The 21641-nt window shown below is 45.9% G+C and overlaps 1 protein-coding gene across 1 annotated transcript in view; it reads left to right on the top strand.

The window, feature by feature from the left end:
- ATP10A (ATPase, class V, type 10A) overlaps nucleotides 1-21641 on the top strand; it is a 146787-nt gene that overhangs the window by 117516 nt on the left and 7630 nt on the right. The window contains exons 11-15 of the mRNA XM_012647992.1: nucleotides 3452-3555; nucleotides 3650-3776; nucleotides 8572-8756; nucleotides 17151-17478; nucleotides 20042-20118. Coding sequence (XP_012503446.1) covers nucleotides 3452-3555; nucleotides 3650-3776; nucleotides 8572-8756; nucleotides 17151-17478; nucleotides 20042-20118 — 821 coding nt within the window. The remainder of the gene's footprint in view (nucleotides 1-3451; nucleotides 3556-3649; nucleotides 3777-8571; nucleotides 8757-17150; nucleotides 17479-20041; nucleotides 20119-21641) is intronic.

The following is a 21641-nucleotide window of genomic DNA, read 5'->3' on the forward strand; positions in this document are numbered from 1 at the left end:
GGCTCCTGAGTGTACCCAAGGATTTTCTTGTGCAGCACCTGCCAGGCAGGAAGGCACCTGATGCCAGTTACTAGATGATCCATGTCACCCTCCTTCTCTGACTCAGAATTGACATTTGGGTCAGGGAGCCCACACCCAGGCTGGGGAGCCTTGTAGCCCCCTCCACCCAGCCTGCAGCCCTAGCCTGGCTTTGCTGTGGGTCTCAGGGTCTCATATCTAGATAACTGCAGATAAGAAAAAGCAGAGCCTCAAATCTCTTGCATCATGGAAGGGCCAGGTAATGTCATTGCCATAATTCCCACATTGTCAAAAATGTGACATTGATGGGGCAAATTCAAAATTAGTGGTTTGTGTTGTGGTTGCGTTTCCACTTTTCTCTGGGACTTTCCAAGCAGTGCACAAAGTCGGGTTTGGACAGGGAAGTTCTGTGTGTAAACACTGGGCAAGTTAAGGTTCAGGAACTTCAGAGACTCCAATGGTTTCCCAAGAGAAGGGCTGTAGAATGGCCCTGGAGTCCCTACCCATGACGCCCTGTCCTTATGCACAGATCATTCAACTTTACTTTGTGGGTGGGGGGTGCAGGGTGTGGAGAAGTGCAGACGTATTACAGGCAGCTCACTGTGCCCGGGAAGCTGTTCTACTTGTGTGCAGGTGACACAGAGAAGGCACACAAGTGTCCCACTCTGGATTTAATCTGACATCTGTCTTCAAAGAGCTCACAACACTTTCACCAAAAGAGGCAGGAGTTGGTTAAGCGCATAGTAGACATGACCATGCTGTATTAGTAGGATGTGGCCATATCTTACCTGCCCTGACAGGAAATGGTGTGTTGTCAGGTAAAAGCAGGGACTGCACCCTACCCCATACCGACAGACTGCTGTTCCAATCCCAAGTCTACACTTACTGGCTGGGTGACCCTGCACAAGTCACTTACTCTTTCTGTGCCTCAGTTTCCATCAGCAAAGGAAATCACAATGCCAACCTCAAAGGAAGCCCCCATGCAAACCCCTAGCACATTGCCTGGTGTAACATAGGCACATGGCATCAGCTAGGTCCCTTTTCCAAGTCTCTGGCTCCTTCCCTTTAAGATTCATTTGCCTGTGGGTGGTAGGGGGTGGTTTTGCTGCTTTGTGTGGTCTTCGAGGCACAAATCTCTGGCTGTTTTTTCCTTCTCCCAGAGCGAGGATGGTTGGCCCCAGCCTACTGCGTAGCCCACTCCCCATTGCTGCCATTCAGTAAATCAATAAACACTCTTTACCTGAGTGAATACACCCATGTACAGGCAAGAATTCACCTTCATTTATCATCTCAATAAGCTCAAACTCTTTATTGGGGAAACATCATTTGTAAAGTATAGAGGAAATGGAAATATCACTTCTGGCAATTTAAACTGCACATGTCAAACCCACGAAGAGGAGCCACCCTCCTTCCTTTGAGGGCCTCCCCGCAGGCTGTGAGTGTCATCCATCAGTGGCCTCCTGGTGGGGACTCCAGGTGCAGCCCACTGCCGGACGCAGCTGTCTCAGCCCTGCTGTGTCGCGGGTCAGTGGGCATGTGAGTCATCTTTGCAGACTGTGACAGGAGCAATCTGTCTGGCACTGTGCCACCAGCCTCTCCAGGGCCCAGATGCAGCCTCAGGGTCCTTCAGCCTGGACCCCTCAGTGCCGTACTGGCCAAGCAGCAGAGATGCTGAGCAGCGCTGGTCCCACCTCTGCATGTGGTGCTGCTCCTTACCTAAGGGGCCCGTTACCACAGGTGGGCAAGCTACAGAGAGCCTGAATTGCTACCGAATATCACAAAGAAGGGGCTAATGTTGCATGAATGTCATCTAAAATGCAGTGTGAACTTTGTCATGACTTTAGCCTGAAATCAGCAACCCTCAGCCTCACCCCAGCAAGCGCAGGAGAGCTGGGCTGACCGAATCCCTCTGGGGGTTTTCACACTCTAGCTCCCCAATACAGTCTCCTTCTTAGGCTTTCCCCAGCTCCCCTCCCCTCCCCTCTCCCCCTTGGTGATGGTCTACGTGGAGCTTGAGTTCTTTCCACCCTCCTGTACCTCCATCCCAGCACTCACAAAGAGCCAGTCCCACAAACCCCAACATCTGTTGTCTACAATGACCACCTAGCCGTCGGTGCAGCAGGGATCTGTAAGGGAAATGTCATCTAAGAATGAGGAGCAAGGACTTGCCAGAAGTGGCACAGGTGTGTGACTATGTGTGTGGAGGAGGGGACAGCAGGGCCAAGTGCTCTCTGTCCTCAGGCCCAGTGCAGATGGCCCCACACAGAAACACCCCAGTGTCCACCGTCGTCCGGGGCACCCAGGGTCCTGAGGGTTAGCTCAGTCCGTTTTGTTTTGACCAGCGAAGTTAATCTCAGCTTCATAGCCTCGCGCAGCTGCTCCTGCCGAGTGCTCCCCTCCCCTCCCCTCTCCCGCAGACAACAAAGTGCTTTATTATTCTTCTAAATTCAAAGCCCCTCGGAAAGCTCTTTGCTCAAAGAACAGTCAGAATCTGGGAAAAGGTTACCCGCACCTTCTAAGAATGTTATCATGATACCAGGAGTACAATGACAGTCAAAATCAAGATGACTTTGAACGTCATCTTTTCAGGAAATCTATTAATACCTAAAGCAAAGTAATCTAGGGCAACTCTTTTTTCCTTCCCGTCATCGACCCCTTAAGGAGCCTTTTCTGACACTTTTTTTCTAATTCTCTTTTCATGACATTTTAATACCACAGGTGTACTGTACATCTGTTTATGTTCTGTATCTGTCTCTGCTTTGTATGTGAGAGAGTAAGATGTGTCCCTCCCCAAAAACCAATCATCACCCCCTTGAAGGCTCTGTCACCCCCATGGAGAACGCACCCTGGTCTAGGAGATAAAAGAGTGTTTCCTGCCAGGTCTAGTTTATCATGGGGCGGACTTAGAATAGTGGACAAGCCTTCCCAGGCCTCATGGCTTGCCGCAGGGTTTCCAGATTGGCAAACAAAATATACAGAGTAGCCAATTAAATTGGAATTTCAAATGAACAAATTTTTTTAGTAAAAGTATGTCCTATGCACTATTTGGGCATCGTTGATTCTGGCAAGACTACTAGTGAGGGATGTTCTGAGGATAGAAATTGCTCTTTCTATTACCTATAATTTTTCATTAATGAGAAGAATGTTACTTGCATTTCATAGGCTGGGCAAAAGGATGCCAGATCACTTTTGATGAGGTTTTTGTTTTCATGAGCTTCTCATTTCAACAAAGGATGTTAGAAACAGCCCAAAATTAGCATTTCGATGAGTTTCCTTTGTAAAAGTAACAGCTACTTTTTATTTCGACTTCTGTATGAAAATGTGCGTACTCTTTGCAAGTGATGGAGTGGACATGAGGGAAGTCTAGGAGGGCTGAGGGTGTTGTGCAGGGTGCTGCAGTTTTTACTGTGTTTCTGCTTGTGCTCCAACCCAGATGACGCCAGAGGAAGGCATCAAAAAAAGATCCGCAGCAAAACTCAGAATTTCCTCAACATGTACGCGGTAGAAGGCCTGCGCACCTTGTGCATCGCCAAGAGGGTGAGTGGCGCCGCCTCCGCCAGGGTACACGTGCTGGTGGCACTGCAGCAGTGTGTAGCACTTGGCGCGGCACTCAACAGCGTGTCTTACGTAGGTTCTGAGCAAAGAAGAGTATGCCTGCTGGTTGCAAAGCCACTTAGAAGCAGAATCCTCCGTGGACAACCGCGAGGAGCTCCTCTTCCAGTCTGCCATTCGCCTGGAGACGAATCTGCACCTGCTGGGTAATGAGCTTGGGAGCTGCATGTCCTATGGAGGGGTGTGGAGTTTGCAGCGATGCCCTTGATGGGGAGGTGATGCCGCTGTACACACGCTGGGCTCGGCTGAGGAACTGCCTGGCCTGGCTCTAGCGTGGCCCCCAGGCTGGACGGTCCTAGATTGAAGCTTCTCCCTGTGCTCATTTCTGTGGAGCTCAGGTGCTGCCCCCCCCGAGGACCCCCAGACAGCCACTGACTTGCCTCCCCTTAAACCCTGAGTTTCCACTAACAATAGAGAGGAGGAGCAAGGCTTCTGACAACTGATAGTTGAAAGAGTTCCTCTACCCTCCCTCAGCCCCCAACCCCCACCCCAGGAAACAGAAATTCTTGGGCCCCAGAAACTGCTGCCTGTTGCATCTTATGACTGTGTCACGGATCCAGCGTGGATCAAAATAAAATGGGCTCATTTCTACCAAAATATGTCCATGTTTCCTACTATGTTCATATTAGTATTTAATTAATACTAGTTAGTATTAGTAATAAAGTTAAGTATTTATTACTTTAATACTTATTTTAATATTTAATTATTTAATATTTAAAATATTTAATTGATTTCATATTCATTAAAGCATTAAAGCATCTGTTAAATTAGCAGAGTCATTCTATACGTGCCATACACAAGGAGCTAGTTTGGAGGGTGCTGTCCACCCGCGTCCATGCTGGGTGCTGTTGGTCGGATCCCACTCCTCCTGTGCAAGGCTCTGGGAATTTCATCTTCACTTAACCCAGAAAGGCTGTCATTCACCTGGCCTCATTTTCTGGGCAAACGATTTGAGATTCCTAGATATCTCAATCTACCTATCTCATATAAAGTATAGTTAATATTTAATGAGATATTGTACACTAGGTAGAACACATACACGCACACACTTTGTATCTTATAGGAGGCCCTGCACTACTCAAAAAGGCCTGGGATCCAGAGGCCCAACGGCCTAACGAGCAAAATCCCTGATGCGAATTAAGTGAAATGCCTCAAAAATGGCTGTGCCTGCTTTAGGGTACTAGTGTTTTATTTACCAAACCAGGACTGCTGTCACCTAGATGGGGCTGCCCAGAAAGACACTGTGTGCAGACAGTGGGATAAGGGTCGTCCTGCAGTTCTCTTGGATGCACCTGCCCAACCTCCCTGACCAGCTTTTTCTTGAGCCCTTCACAGAGGTGCTGTCCCTGGGGGCAGCTTTCCTCCTGGACAGCTCTAACCTCTCAGATGCAGTGAATCCGCCTCCTGTACCTTCTCCCAGGGGTACTGGTCCCACCCCCTAGAGCAATGCAGACAAAATCTCTTCCCTTTTCCATATGGTGAGACGTTGGCTGTTTGAGGACGACACAGCTGTGAGTCGCCAAGCTGTCCCTCCTCCACCCTGCCTTCCCTCGGAGCCCAGGAGCCCTGACTCAATTGTCCAGCCCTGACTGCCACTTACTGGCCATGTGAGCTTGGGCAAGTGGCTTGGTCTTTTTTGCATCCCAGTTTCTTTATCTGCTATGAAGGGAGTGAGGATAGTAATCTCAATGTTTCAGGGTCTTGTGAGGGTGAAAGGAAGGGGTGCTATGAGGCGCTGGGTGGGTGTAGGCAGCTGCGTGGGGGTGAGTCTCATGTTGCTGCTTCCGCACCCGTGACGGCCTGGCTGGCCCCTTCTCTACAGACTCCCTGGTGCACCGGCATCCGTCACCTCCCTTGGCCCAGATGCTATATCTCTGTTAACATATCCTGAATTTTTAACAGCCCTAGTACCGCCTAGGCTCATAGAGGACTTGAGATCAACGCATCTACCTAGTCTTTGTCACAGGAGTTTTGTCCTTGCTTGGATTTTGTAATTTTTACTTGGGCAACTATGTCAACATCTAAAAGCAGGATTTTATACTGATCACCTGTTCCAGTTCTTTCTGTTGGGTGTCGGTGTCTTGGCTATCAGGGTTGTTCAGATTTCTGATTCAGCCACATTCTGCTGTCATCCTGAGGCAGATTGTGTCCCTCCACGCACGTATGAAAATGGTTCTGATCTGCGTCAGTTAAGGAACCACTGGATTGCCCACAGTAGGCACCAGCTGTGTACTGAAGACTGCTCATGCCTGCTGGTGAGAGCCCATAGATAAATTTTCAAGGATTTTGCAGTAGCCGTTTGCTATTTAGCATAAACTTACAGGAATTTCACATCGCCTTTTGATACTGTGTTGATAGATTGAAGTCAGCCAAGGTGGGAGGGATTTCTTATACCACAGTAATGGGCAAATGCAATAAATCAGCCTCCCCCCCACAGCTGATTGTTAACCGCTTGCCATCTCCTGCCACCTGGCATGTTCATGTTTCATATGGTGAGTCCTGAGCTGAAGAATACAAGAGCCACCACCACAGTAGTGTCATAGCTGACCCATGGGCTTGGCATTTTGGGCACTGGGTTCCAACCTCTCAGCTTCATTTTTGAGAAAATGAAGGAAGGTTAAGGAAGGTGTTAAGGAAGCTGTTTTTATTTTAAATATTCAAAATTTTCTTTCTAAATTATTTCATCTAGACGCTTGTATTAAGTAGCATTAGAGAACCACAAATAAATATCTTCAGTGGAAAGGGTCACCATTCACACTTTGTTCTTGGAATTTTCTTTTCCGTAAGGTTCTGGGCAGGAAGCTAAACTCTGATGACAATGTTCTGCTCATGTTCCTCAGTGTCCTTGCTGGTTTCTCCAAATGTCACCTGAAACCTCTCTGTTGGTGAAATCCTTTCCCCTGCCGTGAAACACTCCCCGAGCCCCGAGCACAGAGCCCCTGAGCATGGTTGCAGTAGGTCAGCTCTGAACTCCACCCCCTGCGCCATGATGCTCGGGAATGCCAGGCTCTCCCCGGGGTCAGGTTGTACGGAACGTGGCTTTTACTCAAAGCCACATAAACTACATCACAAACAAGCTGCCTTGGAAAGCCAAAGAAAGACACAATGCTTCAGATCATTTTGTTAATAAAAGGGCTGCTCTTTCTCCTCGTCCACGTTTCTGCTGAAGCAGGCAGACCTTCCATAACTCTGTTTCTCAGTTCAGTACTATTCTGTGCTTGATTCAAACTCACGCATTATAGTGAGGAGACTGGGGGAGGGGAGAGAGGCCAAGACCAGATGGCCACATGGTGCCTGGGTGCCAGGGATGTGCTCATGGGGAGCGTGGAGGGTGCCCTGCCTTCGTGCCTGAGCAGCTTGTAAGCCCCACACCCTGCCTGATCTTTCCTCGGAGACTTGTGGTCTTCGGGTTCAGAGCAGAGTGCAGCACGGGTGCAACGCCTCCTCCTCCTCCTTTCTGGACACTTCCCAAGTTTCCACTTAGCCTTCCAATACACTCCCCAAGTGGGAGCTAGGCCCAGGCCGCAGGAGCTGGAAGAGAGACCAGCCACTCGCTCCTAAAAGGGGCTTCTGCAAAGCTGGTGGTCTTCTTCCTGAGCTCAGGGCTGATGACATAGGTATGTGACTTGTGAACGTGCATCCAAAAGTATATTTAAGAAATGTGCAGTTATGTGTGTGTACTATACCTCAATTCAGTCTTCCCTCTCCCTGTGCCCGCCATCGTGTCCATTCTAGGGGCAGAAGAGGTAAGGGTGTCTCGGTCCGTTTGGGCTGGTAAAACAAAATACCACAGACTGGGTGCCTTACCCAGCAGATACTGACTTCTCACAGTTGTGGAGGCTGGGAAGTCCAAGATCAAGGCTCTGGCAGATCACTGTCTGATGAGGGCCCTCTTCCTGCATTGCAGATAGAGCTTTCTTGCTGTGTCCTCACATCGCAGAGAGAGATGATCTCTCTGGTGCCTCATTTTATAAGGACACTAATCTCATCATGGGGGCCCCGCCCTCGTGATCTAAACTTAATCACCCCACGGCTCCCACATCCTAATACTATTACACTGGGGATTAGGGCTTCAACCTGTGGGTCTTGGGGCACAAACATTCTGTCCTTACCAGCATCCCACCACAGGGGCAGCGTGGCATAAGGAGTAGAGAACTGACCAGGGACCCTCAGTCAGGGCTCAAGCCCCAGGGCCAGGGACCACAGCTCACTTCTGGATCAGAGAAGACAGAGACCATCTCACCAAGTTGTAAACATATGAAAAAACTAAGGCAGGCCTGAGCATATTTCTGCACTGAATAATATTTTTTCCTGATACACTGAGACCAAAAATGGAAAACCTGCCTCTTGAATTCATGTTTGTGGAAAAAGCATATTCAGGATAATGTTGCTTTCAAGAAATAATGGATTTTCTGTGCAGTGTCTCAATAGCGACTGGTAATAAGCATTGTTGAAAATGAACATTTTGAATTTTATCCACCAGAAACTTTACACGGGATGGGTAATTTTTAAGACTTTTTTATCCCTCATAATGTCGACATTCCCGACAACTTCCCATGCACTTTATTTTCAGGTTATCTGTAAAGTTACAAGTTAGCCACTGCGTATTAGGAAGTAGCCAAGGTATTCTGTTGTAAGTACACATAAGTATGTTGGGTGACTCATGGCTATTCTTACACATTCTCGACTGAGTCACCTCAAGGGAGCTGTGGAAGGCGTCCACCACTGTGCTGAAATGGTAAATACCCAAAGGGCGCTTCCAGACTGAACTTCCTGTCATCAAGTGGCAGACAACTGGCTGCCAAGCCCCGAGCAGGTCCCAGTCAACAGGGGCCACGCCAGTGCCCGTCTTTGCTGTATTTGGTGTGTGACGTTTGCACCCCAGCAGGATGTAGAGACACGTGACTGGGGGCTCACTCACACTGTTGTACCTTTTACCAGGTGCCACTGGGATTGAAGACCGCCTACAGGAGGGAGTCCCTGAAACCATCGCTAAATTGCGTCAAGCAGGCCTGCAGATTTGGGTTCTCACTGGTGACAAACAAGAAACAGCCATTAACATTGCACATGCCTGCAAACTGCTGGACCACGAAGAGGAAGTCATCACCCTGAACGCCGAATCCCAGGTAGGTGGGTTTGGGGGTGGCTCTGCTTCCCCACCCCGTGGTGGGGTGGCCTCCTGTCCAACGGACCCCCCCTAGGCAGGGCTCTGCAGGAAGGCCACTGGGTGGGGGGTGGGGGCTTCCACTTCTGGCAGCTGCTGTGAGAAGGACCCTCGCCCTTTGCATTCCTCTTGGCACCTGTGTTGTGTTTCTGGGGCTTGTCACTGCCTGGGGAGATGTGGAATTTGCTGGAATTTCTTAGTACCAAAAGAATGTACATCTGGGCTTTATTAATGCAAAGTTTACCCTGCCTCTTCCTGACATACTGTCCATGTCAGTAGTAACAGAATTTTTTATGGTTCCACGTGTGCCCAAGAAGTGGAGCCAGGGAAGTGGACCATTTAGCACTGACTTCTCAGACCCTCTGCTGTCCTGGGATGCCCCAAGAGGTACTGGGGTTTTTTTTCATCCAGTTGCCTTTACCTATTTAGACCCCCAAGTATGTGAGGAGTATCTACTTCATGTATTGCCCTGGTCTAGCCTCTGAATCCTCTCATGAGCTCCCACCCGAAACAGTTGCCTGAGCTGGCTCTCGGTCTTCCTGAACAGAGCAGGGCGCCCCCTCGCTGTGCCCGACCCACTCCTCCCTGGCCTTCCCAGCATGGCCAAGGCCGCTGCAGCTCCCCTGGGGCTCACGTTCACATCCCCCCAACCCCTCTCAGTCCTCACCCTCACCGTCAACTGTCAAGACCCCGGGACTCTGCTGAGAGCCACTTGAGAGTGTCTGGTTCTGAGATGGCCTTGGTAGAGAACCTTTCTGCTCCCCGAGTTACTGCAGCAGCCCCCGACCCTTCTCCTGGCCTCCGGGGCCTCCCCCTCCTTGGCACCCATCTGTAAATGTAGCAAAGGCTGCCCGCTAATGCCCTCATGTCCGCGCAGGCACCATTGCGAGCCCTCCCTTCACCTCCAGCCAGTGGCTCTAAGGTCCCTTTCGATCCAGACTCCCACCATTCCAAGACCTGCCCTCTCTTCTCTTCTGTATCTGCCGGAACACCCCCTCCTTCTCACACCTACTCCCAGCCCCCCTGCTTCAGAGCCTGTGCCTTGGCCAGGGCCTTTTTTTTTTTTTTTTAGGGACTTCTTCAAGAAAGTTTAGAGATTTATGCTTAACAGTTGACCTGATGACCTGGTCATTGCTGTATTTAATTTTTTTTTAATTAGTGTACAGTAAAACTGACTTTTTTGTTACATAGTTAACGTGAATTTTAACACATGCATAGATTCATGTAACCACCACCATAACCAAGATCCAGGAGAGCATCACCCCCCAAAATTCCCTCATGCTACTCCTTTGTAGTTGTAACTTCCCTCTTTCCCTAACCTCTGAAAGCCCCTGACCTGTTCTCTGTAACTATAGTTTTATCTTTTCCAGAACGTGAAGCAGCATAATAGAGTGTATAACTTTGGGAGGCTGGCTTCTTTCCCTCCTCATAGCATCTCTGAGATTCTCCTGCGTGCTTGTGTGTCTGTAGTTTATTCCTCCTTACTGCTGAGTATTATCCCATGATACGGATTGCTGCACTTTGCATATCCATGAAGGACATTTGAGTTGTTTCTCTTTTTTGAGAGCTATGAGTAGAGCTTCTATAAACGTTTGTGTACAGGTTTTTGTGTGGACATACGTCTTTACTTCTTTAAGGTAAATCTCCAGGAGTGAGATTGCTGAGTCAGATGTTGTGTGTGTTTAAGTTTGTAAGAAGCTGCCCGCCTGTGTTCCAGAGTGCTGTGCTGTTTGCTCCAGTCCTCATCAGCACTTGGGATTGTCATTGATATTTTTTTCTGCCAGCCATTCTAATGGGTGTGTAGTGGTATCTTGTTACAGTTTTTTTTTTTTTTTTTGAGACAGAGTCTCACTGTGTTGCCCGGGCTAGAGTGAGTGCTGTGGCGTCAGCCTAGCTCACAGCAACCTCAAACTCCTGGGCTCAAGCGATCCTCCTGCCTCAACCTCCGGAGTAGCTGGGACTACAGGCATGTGCCACCATGCCCGACTAATTTTTTTTTTATATATATTTTTAGTTGTCCAATTAATTTCTTTCTATTTTTAGTAGAGATGGGGTCTCGCTCTTGCTCAGGCTGGTTTCGAACTCCTGAGCTCAAACAATCCGTGCCCTTTGGCCTCCCAGAGTGCTAGAATTACAGGTGTGAGCCACTGTGCCTGGCCTTGTTATGGTTTTGAATTTGCATTTCACTAGTGGTTAATTAAGTTGAATTTCTTTTCATATGCTTATTTTCCATTCATATGTCCTCTGTGATGAATTATCTATTCAAATATTTTTCCATTCTTTAATTGTTTGTTTGCTTTTGAGCATTCTTTATATATTTTGTATATAAGTCCTTTGTCACATATGTGATTTGCAAATATTTTATCCTTGTCTTGTCTTTTTATTCTCTTAATATTGTCTTTTACAAAACAAAGGTTTTTAATTTTGATTCACTTTTTTTTATGGATCGTGCTTTTAATGTCATGTCTAAGATGTACCTAACCATGAAGATTTTCTCCTGTGTTTTCTTCCAAAAGCACTATAGTTTAACATCTTTATCTATAGACACAATCCATTTCATATAAATTTTTACATAAGGTATGAAGTTTAAACTTCATCTTTCTGCATGTAGCTGTCCAATTAATCCAGCGCCATTGGGTTGAAACTGTCTTTTTTGCACTCAATTGTCTTTGAATTTTTGTCAAAAATCAATTAGTCATATTTGTGTGGGTCTATTTCTAGACTTTCTATTCTGTTCTATTGATCTATGTGTCTTATTCCTTCACTAATACCATGCCATATTGACTGCAGTAGTTTGATTACTATAGTTTTTTATATGTCTTAAAAATAGGTGGTGTGATTTCTCCAACTTAATTCTTATTTACAATTGTTTAGGCAACTTTGTTTGTTCATTTGCCTTTATATTTGAATTTTAAATGAATTTTTCCCTATCTACAAAAATTCCTACTAGAATTTTGGTTTGAATTTTGTTAAATTTATAGATAAATTTGAGGAGAGAAGATATTTTTATTATGTTGATTGTCTAATCTAAGAACATGATATATCTCTCAATTTTTTAGGTCTTCTTTCATTTCTTTCATCAGCATGTTATAATTTTTAGGATACATATCATATACATGTTTTATTAGATATATACCCAAGTACAGATGCTCCTCGACTTAAGATGAGGTTACATCTTGATAAACCCATTGTAGGCCAAAATATCATAAGTTGAAAATGCATAAATCCATCATAAAGTTGAAAAACCTTATGTTGAACCATCATAAGTGAGGGACTATCTGTATAACTGTATAACTTTTTTGGAGGTAACATAAATAGTATTTTAACAATTTTATCTTGCAGTTGTTTATAGTACAGTTGATCTTTGAACAACATGGGGGTTAGGTATGCCAAACCCCATGCCCCACCAAGCAGTCAAAAATCTGCATGTGACTTTTGACTTCCCAAAATCTTTACTAATAGCCTTTTGTTGATTAGAAGCCTTACTGATAAACATAAACAGTTAACTAACACATATTTTTTGTATGTATTATTTACTGTACTCTTACAATAAAGTAAGCTAGAGAAAAGAAAATGTTATTAAGAAAATCATGAGGAAGAGAAAATATATTTACTGTTCATTAAGTGGAAGTGGATCATCGTAAAGGTCTCATCTTCGTTGTCTTCACATTGAACAGGCTGAGGAGGAGGAGGAGGGGTTGGTCTTGCTGTATCAGGAGTGGGAAAGGCAGAAGAAAATCTGAATATAAGTGAACTCTCAGAGTTCAAACTGTGTTGATCAGAGGTCAATTGTATATAGAAATATAATTTATTTTGTATGCTAACTTTATATTCTTTGTTCCACTAGCTTGCTTATTAGTTCTAGGAATTTATTTTAGATTCTTTGGGATTTTCTGTGAGTCAATTATGTGATCTGCTAACAAAGAGAGTTTTCCTTCTTCCTTTCCAATCTGCATGCCTTTTGTTTATTTTTCTTGTCTTATTGCACTGGTTAGGACTTCTAGTATGAGGTAGAATAGGAGCAGTGAAAGTGGACATCATTGCCTTATTTCCTATGTTAGAGAGAAAACATGATTCTGTTACCATTAAGTATAATGTTAGCTGTATGTGTCCCATAGGTGCTCTTTATCAGGTTAAGGAAATTTCTTATCTAAGAGATTTTTAAATCACGAAGGGATGTTGAATTTTGTCAAATGGTTTTTCATATGGTTTTTCTTCTTTCAACTACAAATATGGTACATTACATTGATTTTGCAAATAATGAACCAGCCTTGTGTTCCTAGAATAAACCTCCGTAGTTCACGGTACATTATTCTTTTTATATGTTGCTGGATCCTATTTGCTACTATTTTGTCGAGGATTTTATCATCTATATTTCTGAGGAATACAGGTCAGAAGTTTTTTTTTAATTTCAAAACAAAATTTAGCATCAAAATAATGTTGGCCATCCTCATTAATTATTATTAATAATTTATGAGGCCAGTACTCATAAGTTATTTAGAAGTGTTTATTTCATTTCCAAGTGTTTTGGAATTTCTGTTGTCTTTCTGTTAAAGATTTCTAGTCTAATTCCATTATGGTCAGAGAACATGCTTTTTATGATTTTAATTCTTTTAAATTTGCTAAAGCTTATTCGTTTGTTGGCTTTTTGGTGACCCAGTGTATGGTCTATCTTGGCAAACATTCATATGCACCTGAAAAGAATGTGTATTATGCTGTCGTTGGCTGGTGTGGTCTACAAGTGTTAATTATATCCAGTTGGTAAAGGGTGTGATTCAGTTGTGTATTAGGTATTGGCAAACATAAGATGTTCCAAGTTTCCTTGTGGGGTGATTTCCTTTTTGTCTGAAGAATTTCCTTTAGCATTTCCTTCAGAGCAGCTCTGCTGGCAATGAATTCTGTTACTTTCCTTCATCAAAGAATGTCTTTATTTCACCTTCATTCCTGGAGGGTATTTTCACTGGATATAAAAGATCGAAATGGTAATTCTTTCCTTTCATCGCTTGAAAAATTTTGTTTCAATTCTGGTTACTAATGGGAAATACAAGTCGTTTGAATCGTTGTTACCCTATAACTAATGAATTGTTTTTATCTGGCTGCTTTTAGGATTTTTTCCTTTTTAGTTTTAGGCAGGTTGATTATGATGCGTTTGGGTATGGATTTATTTAGGGCTATACTCTGGGATTTGCTAAGCTTCTTGAATCTGTGGGGTTATATCTTTCACCAAATTTGGGGAGTTTTCAGCCATTATTTCTTCAAACACTTCTTCTGCACCACACTTTTTCCTTATCATCCAGTTGGCTGTGGACGTGAATGGTAGGCTTTTTGGTATGCCTGAAAGGTCCCTGAGGCTCTCTTCATATATTTTTTTCAACCTTTTTCTCTGTTGTTCAGGTTGGATCATTTCTATTGATCTATCTTTGAGTCCACTGGCTCTTTCCTCTGTCATCTCCATTCTGCTACTGAGTCCCTTCAGTTTTTTAAAATAAACTTTATATATAGAATGGTTTTAGATTTCTAGAAAAAGTATGAAGATAGTACAGAGACTTCCTATATATGCCATACACAATTTATCCTATTATTAGTCTTACATTGGCATAGTACATTTGTTGTATTAAGGAACCAGATTGATACATTATTACTTTCTAAGCCCATAGTATATTCAGATTGCCTTGGTTTTTACCTAATGTCCTTTTCTCATCCAGGATCCCACATTGCGTTTAGTCATCATGCCTTCTTAGATTCTTCTTGGCTGTGACAGTTTCTCAGACTTTGTTTTTAATGACCTTGACAGTTTTGAAGAGTACCGGTCAGATATTTTGTAGAATGTCCCTATATTGTTTTATGAGTAAAGTGGAGGTGCAGGTCTTGGGGATGAAGACCATAGAGATAAAGCGCTGCTTTCATCATGTCATATCAAGGGTACACACTGTCAACATGATGTCACTGCTGCTGTTGCCCTTGTGAGTGTCAGGTTTATCTGCTGTGAGCTTACCGTTTTTGCCCCTTTCTATACTGAATTCTTTTGAAGGAAGCCACTATGCACAGCTCACCCTTAAGGAGTGTGGAGTTATAGTTCATCTCCCTGAATGCAGAGTTTTTATGTAAATGATTTGGAATCCAGTGAACTTTTTGTTTGGGTTAATGTATTTTTTGGTTCTGAAATTTCTATTTGGTTCTTCTACATAACTTCTGGGGGTTTTCTTTTGGTTTTTTTTTTGCTGAGACTTTATGTCTTTCTATGCATTTCCAGAATGCTCAACCTTACTTCTTGGAATAATTTTATAATGGCTGTTTTAAAGTCTTTGTCAGATAATTCCAGTATATATGTTATCTTGATTGTCCATGGCTTCTGCTGTCTTTTTCCACAGAAGTTGAGATTTTCCTGTTTCTTTGTGTGCTGAGAAGTTTTGGATTGTATTATGGTCCCTTTGAATATTATGGTACTCAGGTCATTTTTAATTGCTGTGGAGAATGTGGATTTTAAGCAGGTAATCAACCCTGTTGGGTTAGGCTGCGTGCTCTGAATAGCCTCTGGGTGTTGGTTTCAAAGGTAGATTTGTTTATTAGAACCTGTCTCGCAGGTTGCCCTCCAGAGGTTGGTTTAGAACTTGAGTGTCAGTCTATTCCAGAGTTTCATTCTCAAAGGCTTTGTTACACAGTTTAGGATGATGTCCAGGCATGCACAGCTTATGGATGAGCCTAGGAATTCATAAACAGTATAGTGGGGTCAGTTAGACAAGCTTCTCTCTCTTCACTCTTCCCAGTATCCTCTGTGCCTCAGAATCCCGTGTCAGCCCTCTGGCGAGAAAGCTGGAGTTTGAGTTACCTTGTTCTGCCTTGTATTCTCTGTACCTTCACCCATGTTCTGGGCCAGGTCATGGCGGGACAGAGAGAACAGAGCACCATGGCTTCTCTGATAGACAAGGAGGTTCATCCTCACAGACTCTGGCAGGAGACAGTCCTGCTGCTGCCATTGCCCCTGCATAGCTACTGTAGCGAAATTGCCTGGGACTGAGGTCAAGAGAATAGAGGAGGAAAAATAAATAAAAGTGAGGATTTCCTCCGGCTTCACTGAGCATGGGGAGCTCCCTGTTTTGCTCCTCAAGCCAGAGCTAGAGGGCTTCTGGAGCTCTCACTGTCTCTGCCTGGAGCCCACTTCTGGGTTCCTGGATGCCTTGGGTCAATCCAGGAGCTTCCAGAGTGAAAATGGAAACCCCAGCACCCTTCAGCATCCTTGGCATGCCAGTCTTCTTCTCTGATCCAGCTGCCACTTTTACTTCCAGAGTCTCAGGTTGTTGCTCCTTCATCCTGCCAGCTCCTCCTGCTTACCCGGAACCGGCCTTGTCAGTGCTCTAAGCTCAGGACTGGGGAACTCCTGGTGTTCCCACATGACAGCCTGCATCTTTCTCCAGGCTTTCCCCAGTTACCACTGCCCCGGAAGCAAATTCCTCTCTCTCCTCTCTGACACTGTTGCACATCTGGCTTCTGATTTTCTGTGGTCATGAGTGTTTCCAGCTGCCTGCCTTTTGCCCCAAGGGCAATAACTGTGACTTCCAGTCTTCTTTGTTCTAGTCTCAGTTTTCTGAATACGAAAGGTCCTCAGTAAACTTTGTTGGTTTCCACAGTGTGTTGTAGGGAACTGGTCACTACTCAGTGGGCCTACTCACTACTCACTACTCACTGTCTGCAGAGCCCAGGAGCCACTCCAGTCCGCGGACGTGTGTGATCCTGGAGGACGTCCACTCTCCCGGGCCTCTGGTGCCCATCTCTGATTCCTAGTGCAGGTTCCCCAGTAGCTTTTCCTCCTCTCTGGAATTCAGATCCAGTTTTGCCAATTGAAAGCCTCAGTAATTACGATTTATTTTTTCATCTGCTGGTAGAACCAGAGAGCTTAGGGAGAACACTGGTAATCACATTTCTTTAGGGACTAATCATAAGGTTTTTAAAGATCTTTGTGCCCTACTGTTGCTAGCTCGATAGGAAACAAGAAAGGTTGGGTAAGGGCCTCAGGGAACTATGGAGAAGTGCGTGGAGGGCCTTCCGTCTAACCGGCCAGCAATCTAGTGGTCATCCGGTCAGGCCTCCCAAAGTGGAGACATTCTATTCCAGCCTCTGCACTGTGTCCTGGGCATTCAAGTAGAATCTTACAGAAACCTAGACCAGTTCGCTGTCTTCTGTGTGGACCGTCATCCTCTTCAGCTGACCTTCACGGTATCTAGAGGGCGGCCTTCTGGGCAGCCAGACGCCACGGCCTGGAGCCTTGGAAGGTGTCAGCCCCAGAGGCATCAAGGGGGTGGAGAAGTCCATGGCGCGGCTCTGAGTGAACCACACCACCCTCTCGTGTCCATTTCAGGAAGCGTGTGCCGCCCTGCTGGACCAGTGCCTACGCTATGTGCAGTCCAGAGGCCTCCACGGCACCCCCGAGAAGACGGAAGGGAAAGTGAGTGTGGGGTTCTCCCCTTTCTGCCCGACTCCTGCGTGCACTGCCTCCAACCCCAGCCCAAGCCTCGTGATCGATGGGCGAAGTCTGGCCTACGCCCTCGAGAAAAACCTGGAGGACAAGTTTCTCTTCCTTGCCAAACAATGCCGGTCAGTCCTCTGCTGTCGGTCAACGCCTCTGCAGAAGAGCATGGTGGTCAAGCTGGTCAGAAGCAAGCTCAAGGCCATGACCCTGGCCATAGGCAAGTATCCAGGCCAGCCAGGCAGGGGCTTGTCCCCCACAGCCATCCCCATCAGCTGCTTTCTCCCGACATGACCCGAATTTCCAATACCCTTCCATGCTATGCCGTAAGACGGGAAAATGCTTCCTTTTTTTTTCTATTTAAAAAATCATACCCAGTGTGATAAAGCAGGCAGCATGTTCTGAATATAAAGCTTACATTGGAAAGCCACAAAATATAGCAGCAGCAGTTACAGGTACACATTGTGAGATAATACATTGCTAGTTTAAAAAGACAGGGAGGAGCATATACTGTTTCTTGGGAGACAGGACATTAGAGACCTGCCAGTCCCAGGCAGTCCGGGCCACAGCAGAGGTTGCTGCATGCTCAGCCTTAGCCCAGGCCGACTGAGAAAGAAGGCCCTTTGCAGGCACTTCTGGCCTCAGTGAGTCTCTGGGGGGTCCTAGGCCTTATAATGCCATAAGAACCCCGAGACTTGGTGGTGATCCGAATTCCCATGGCTTCTTGTCAGCTGAACTTTACTGATCATTCTCAGACAAGCATCTAATTAAATAAGTCCATCCTAAGATATGAATCACTGCCTAATTTTACATCATTTACTTGAGGACTGTGTATCTAATGGTGGCTTCTCCTTGAGACACCGTTGGCCTGGAGAGCCTTTTAGCCTCCTCTTTTGAGATGGGGTAGTGGTCACTTGCCTCCTTCTAGATCATCCCTTCCACCTGCTTGTGGTTCAGGTGGCGTCTCCAGCACAGGTTCAGGGACTCAACAGTGCCACCACCTGGTGAAGCCCAGGAAAGAGGTGGTGGCCACAATCCCCAGATGCCCCAAAATTTGGTGTCCCTGTAAATATAATCTACTCCTAGGTAAGAGTGGGCTCTGACATAAAGTATCCTCACCAATCAATCAATCGACAATAATTGCAGTGTTTTCTTCAAAGGGTCTGTGATAGCCACTGCTTGTTGAAATGGGGATTGCTGCCCTATTACAGTGGGCACCTCACCTGGCCCAAGGAGACCACCACAGAGCCTGAGACGTGGGGGTGAGGAGGAGAGAGTGTATTCATCATGGATACCTGGCCTTGCCCACCTGAGGGCTGTGGTATCTGCTCAGGAGAGTGCACAGGTGGGCAGGGGCATGTGCCCAGGAGGCAGGAGAGAAGTGAATAGCCACGGCCCCTGGTCCAGGCTGAGGGAAGACAGGCAGCTCCTCTAGGCATGGGTCCCTTCCTGCAGTGGCTTCATGTGCCTGGGGTGGCCTTCGAGTTTCCTGGGCAAGTGCTCTAGGCAGGAGCTGAGGAGGGTCTGCGGGTTGGCTGGCACCTCTCACCACCCACCCTCCCCCTCTGAGCATCAGTGTCTGTACCAGGAACGTAAGCACAGTGTCAGCTGGAGTAAGACATGAATGATCAACGACGTTATCCCCCCGGTTTGTTTTTTGGCCCGGCCCTTTGTTTTTTGTGTTTTGTTTTTCTTTTCCAAACGGGAGGGAAGTTTTTGGTTGGTTAAAAGGAAAGGAAAAACCAAAATTGGATTTTTGGAGGGGAAGGAAGGGTTATTGCCCATCAGAACATTAGCTTATTGCTTTGCTAACAAGTTAAAGCATCATGTACCTACTCCTCAGCGTCCAGTGATTTCTAACGTAGAGAGCATCACTGAGCACCACAGCTCACTTTGAATGGGACATTCTGGAGAAGGCTATGCAGATTTTTATTGCTTCACAAAATTTCAGTTTGTCAAATATCATCTGATCACCCATGTTAGGGACCAACCTAATAAAGAACAGGAAAATTGCAGGAAAGAGACATCCTATAGCCATGACATGAGTCACTCTGACTTTGTATGTCTGCCCCTTTGGCCATTTGTGCAGCTTGGGATGTTTGCTGTGCTTTGGCCGTTCTGCTGCCCAGTTCCAAGAACAGTTACTGCATGTCTCTGCTTGCCTTGTCACACCCTCTGACCTGTCCCCTGTGTTCCTAAACATTTGCTGTCAACAACTTGACAGAATAAATAGAAATTCTCCTACATTTCACCCCCAGAGGGCCCAGAAGTGAACACAATGGCTAATACACTGGCTTGTTGCCAGTGTACAGAAAGCGCTCTGTAGTTTGCTGAGTGGCAGGTAACCCCCTTCCTTTAGTTTAGAAACTGCTCTGTCATTGTGAATTGAGTAGCCTTGGCTCCCTGACTGGGGTAGTTCAGTCACTGTAGTAATGATAAAGACGATGGTGGCATCTTTCATGGTGCCAGACACAGGGTAAGGGCTTTATCAGCATTTAAGAGCCAACATTGTAGAGCGATTACCACATAAGCAGGTGGCCCGGCACTAGCCTGCTTTCTGAAACATCCCTCAGAGCGCTGGCAGTGCCAGACTTCACACTATGGTGCATTCTGACTGCTTAACTCAATTCTTTCGGGACAGATGCTGCCCTGTCTTTTTCCTGGTCTTCCCTGCAGCTCTCTCACAGGACTTGATCCCACAGGGACCCCGAGAAAAGCCATTGAGTTGATTTGATTCTGTGCATCCCAACTCAGAAAGTTTTCCCTGCCTGTGCTGTTTCTAGGTGACGGAGCCAATGACGTCAGCATGATCCAGGTGGCAGATGTGGGTGTGGGAATCTCGGGCCAGGAGGGCATGCAGGTAAAGACCGGTCGGCTGTCCTGTGGGACCAGGTGGCCCTGTCGACCTCTTGTCCTGTCACACTGTGAGCTGTCCCAGTTTCCTCTGGGCTCTGTCTGAGGAAGCTAAAGGGTTTGCCCTCAACACGGCTGATGTTCAATATGACCACTAAGCTTATTTATGAAGCAGTGTGCAATAAACACGTCTTCCTGTGTTACAAGCATATTTTTGTGAAATAAGTGGTTCAGAGAGAGGCAAGGTGAGTCATCGCCTTCTGTCTGGCTGTTGATGGCTCATCCCTGGAAGGCACTTTTTACTGTTCCTGGATACTTAGTGATACCATTGGAAAAAAATGACTTTGCTATAGGTGGACCCCTGGTGTTGCCATAAAAATGGAATGTAGTCATCTTGACTTGCATGAAAACTCAGCTCTGCATTTTTCATTTGTCACTGTCTGTTCTCGACATGCGATTCAGATGTTGAAATGAGTTCATTAAAAATATGCTTCTTTTGGATGTACTATTACAGCCATTTCCAACATTTGATTATGTTTGAATCACAGTGTGTTTTAACATGGTAGAGACTTTAGGGAACAATTTGTCCAGTGTCCTTGTAAACATTAGGATGTTGACCACCCTTTATTGATTGGTTGATTCGTTCACTGATTCATTCATTCAATCAGTAATTATTTATTGGGCACTTACTATGTGTCAGGCCTCTGCAGCACCCATGAATTTTCTTACTTGATGTTAAAATAACAGTCTGATGGTAGGTGCCAGCTGGAAGCACAGTAGTTCCATCTTGGGCCCATCCTCAGCACTTTCCTTGCTGTCCTCTTGCCTTTGCCAGACTGGAATCACTGTGTTCTGTTACTCGTACATTTTTCCTTCCTTCGTGCAGTTGAAAATGGAGCTCACATCTGACTCATTCTCTGTCTTCACAGTGCCGCACACAGGGGGAAGTTCAAGAAACGTTTGCTGAATGAATGAACAAAATAGTTAATTCATTCTGACTTTGTCAACATTGCCCGTTTTCACTATTTTCTATAGTGAAAAGCTGACAAGGGCAGTGCCTGCCAGCTTCGTGGGCAGAGAAATTCGACAAGTGCATACCTTTTGTATCAAAGATTGGAATGTTGAACCTGTGGCTAGGGAGAAGCCCGAGCCACCAGCCCTGCTCCCCTCCCCAGGGTGGGAGCGCCAGGCCCGGGCCCTGGGACCTGTGGGGAGAGGCGATGGGGACGCCAAGCAGGTGGAGACGTAGCTTTGAATGCATGTAACTTGCCAGGAGGATGTTGCTGGGTGCTTCTGATATCTATTTAAAGCTGCACGTCTTTATTGGGGATGTGTTATATACAGTGGTGACAAGGCTTGACGCCTTTTCTTTTTCTTTCTTTTTTTTTTTTTTTTTTTTTAAGACAGAGTCTCACTCTGTTGCTCTGGGTAGAGTGCCGTGGCATCAGTATAGCTCACAGCAACCTCAAACTGCTGGGCTCAAGCAATCCTTCTGCCTCAGCTTCCCAAGTAGCTGGGACTACAGGCATG

Source organism: Propithecus coquereli, unplaced genomic scaffold, assembly GCF_000956105.1.
Source record: "Propithecus coquereli isolate 6110/MARCELLA unplaced genomic scaffold, Pcoq_1.0 Scaffold28, whole genome shotgun sequence".
NCBI classification, from domain to species: domain Eukaryota; kingdom Metazoa; phylum Chordata; class Mammalia; order Primates; family Indriidae; genus Propithecus; species Propithecus coquereli.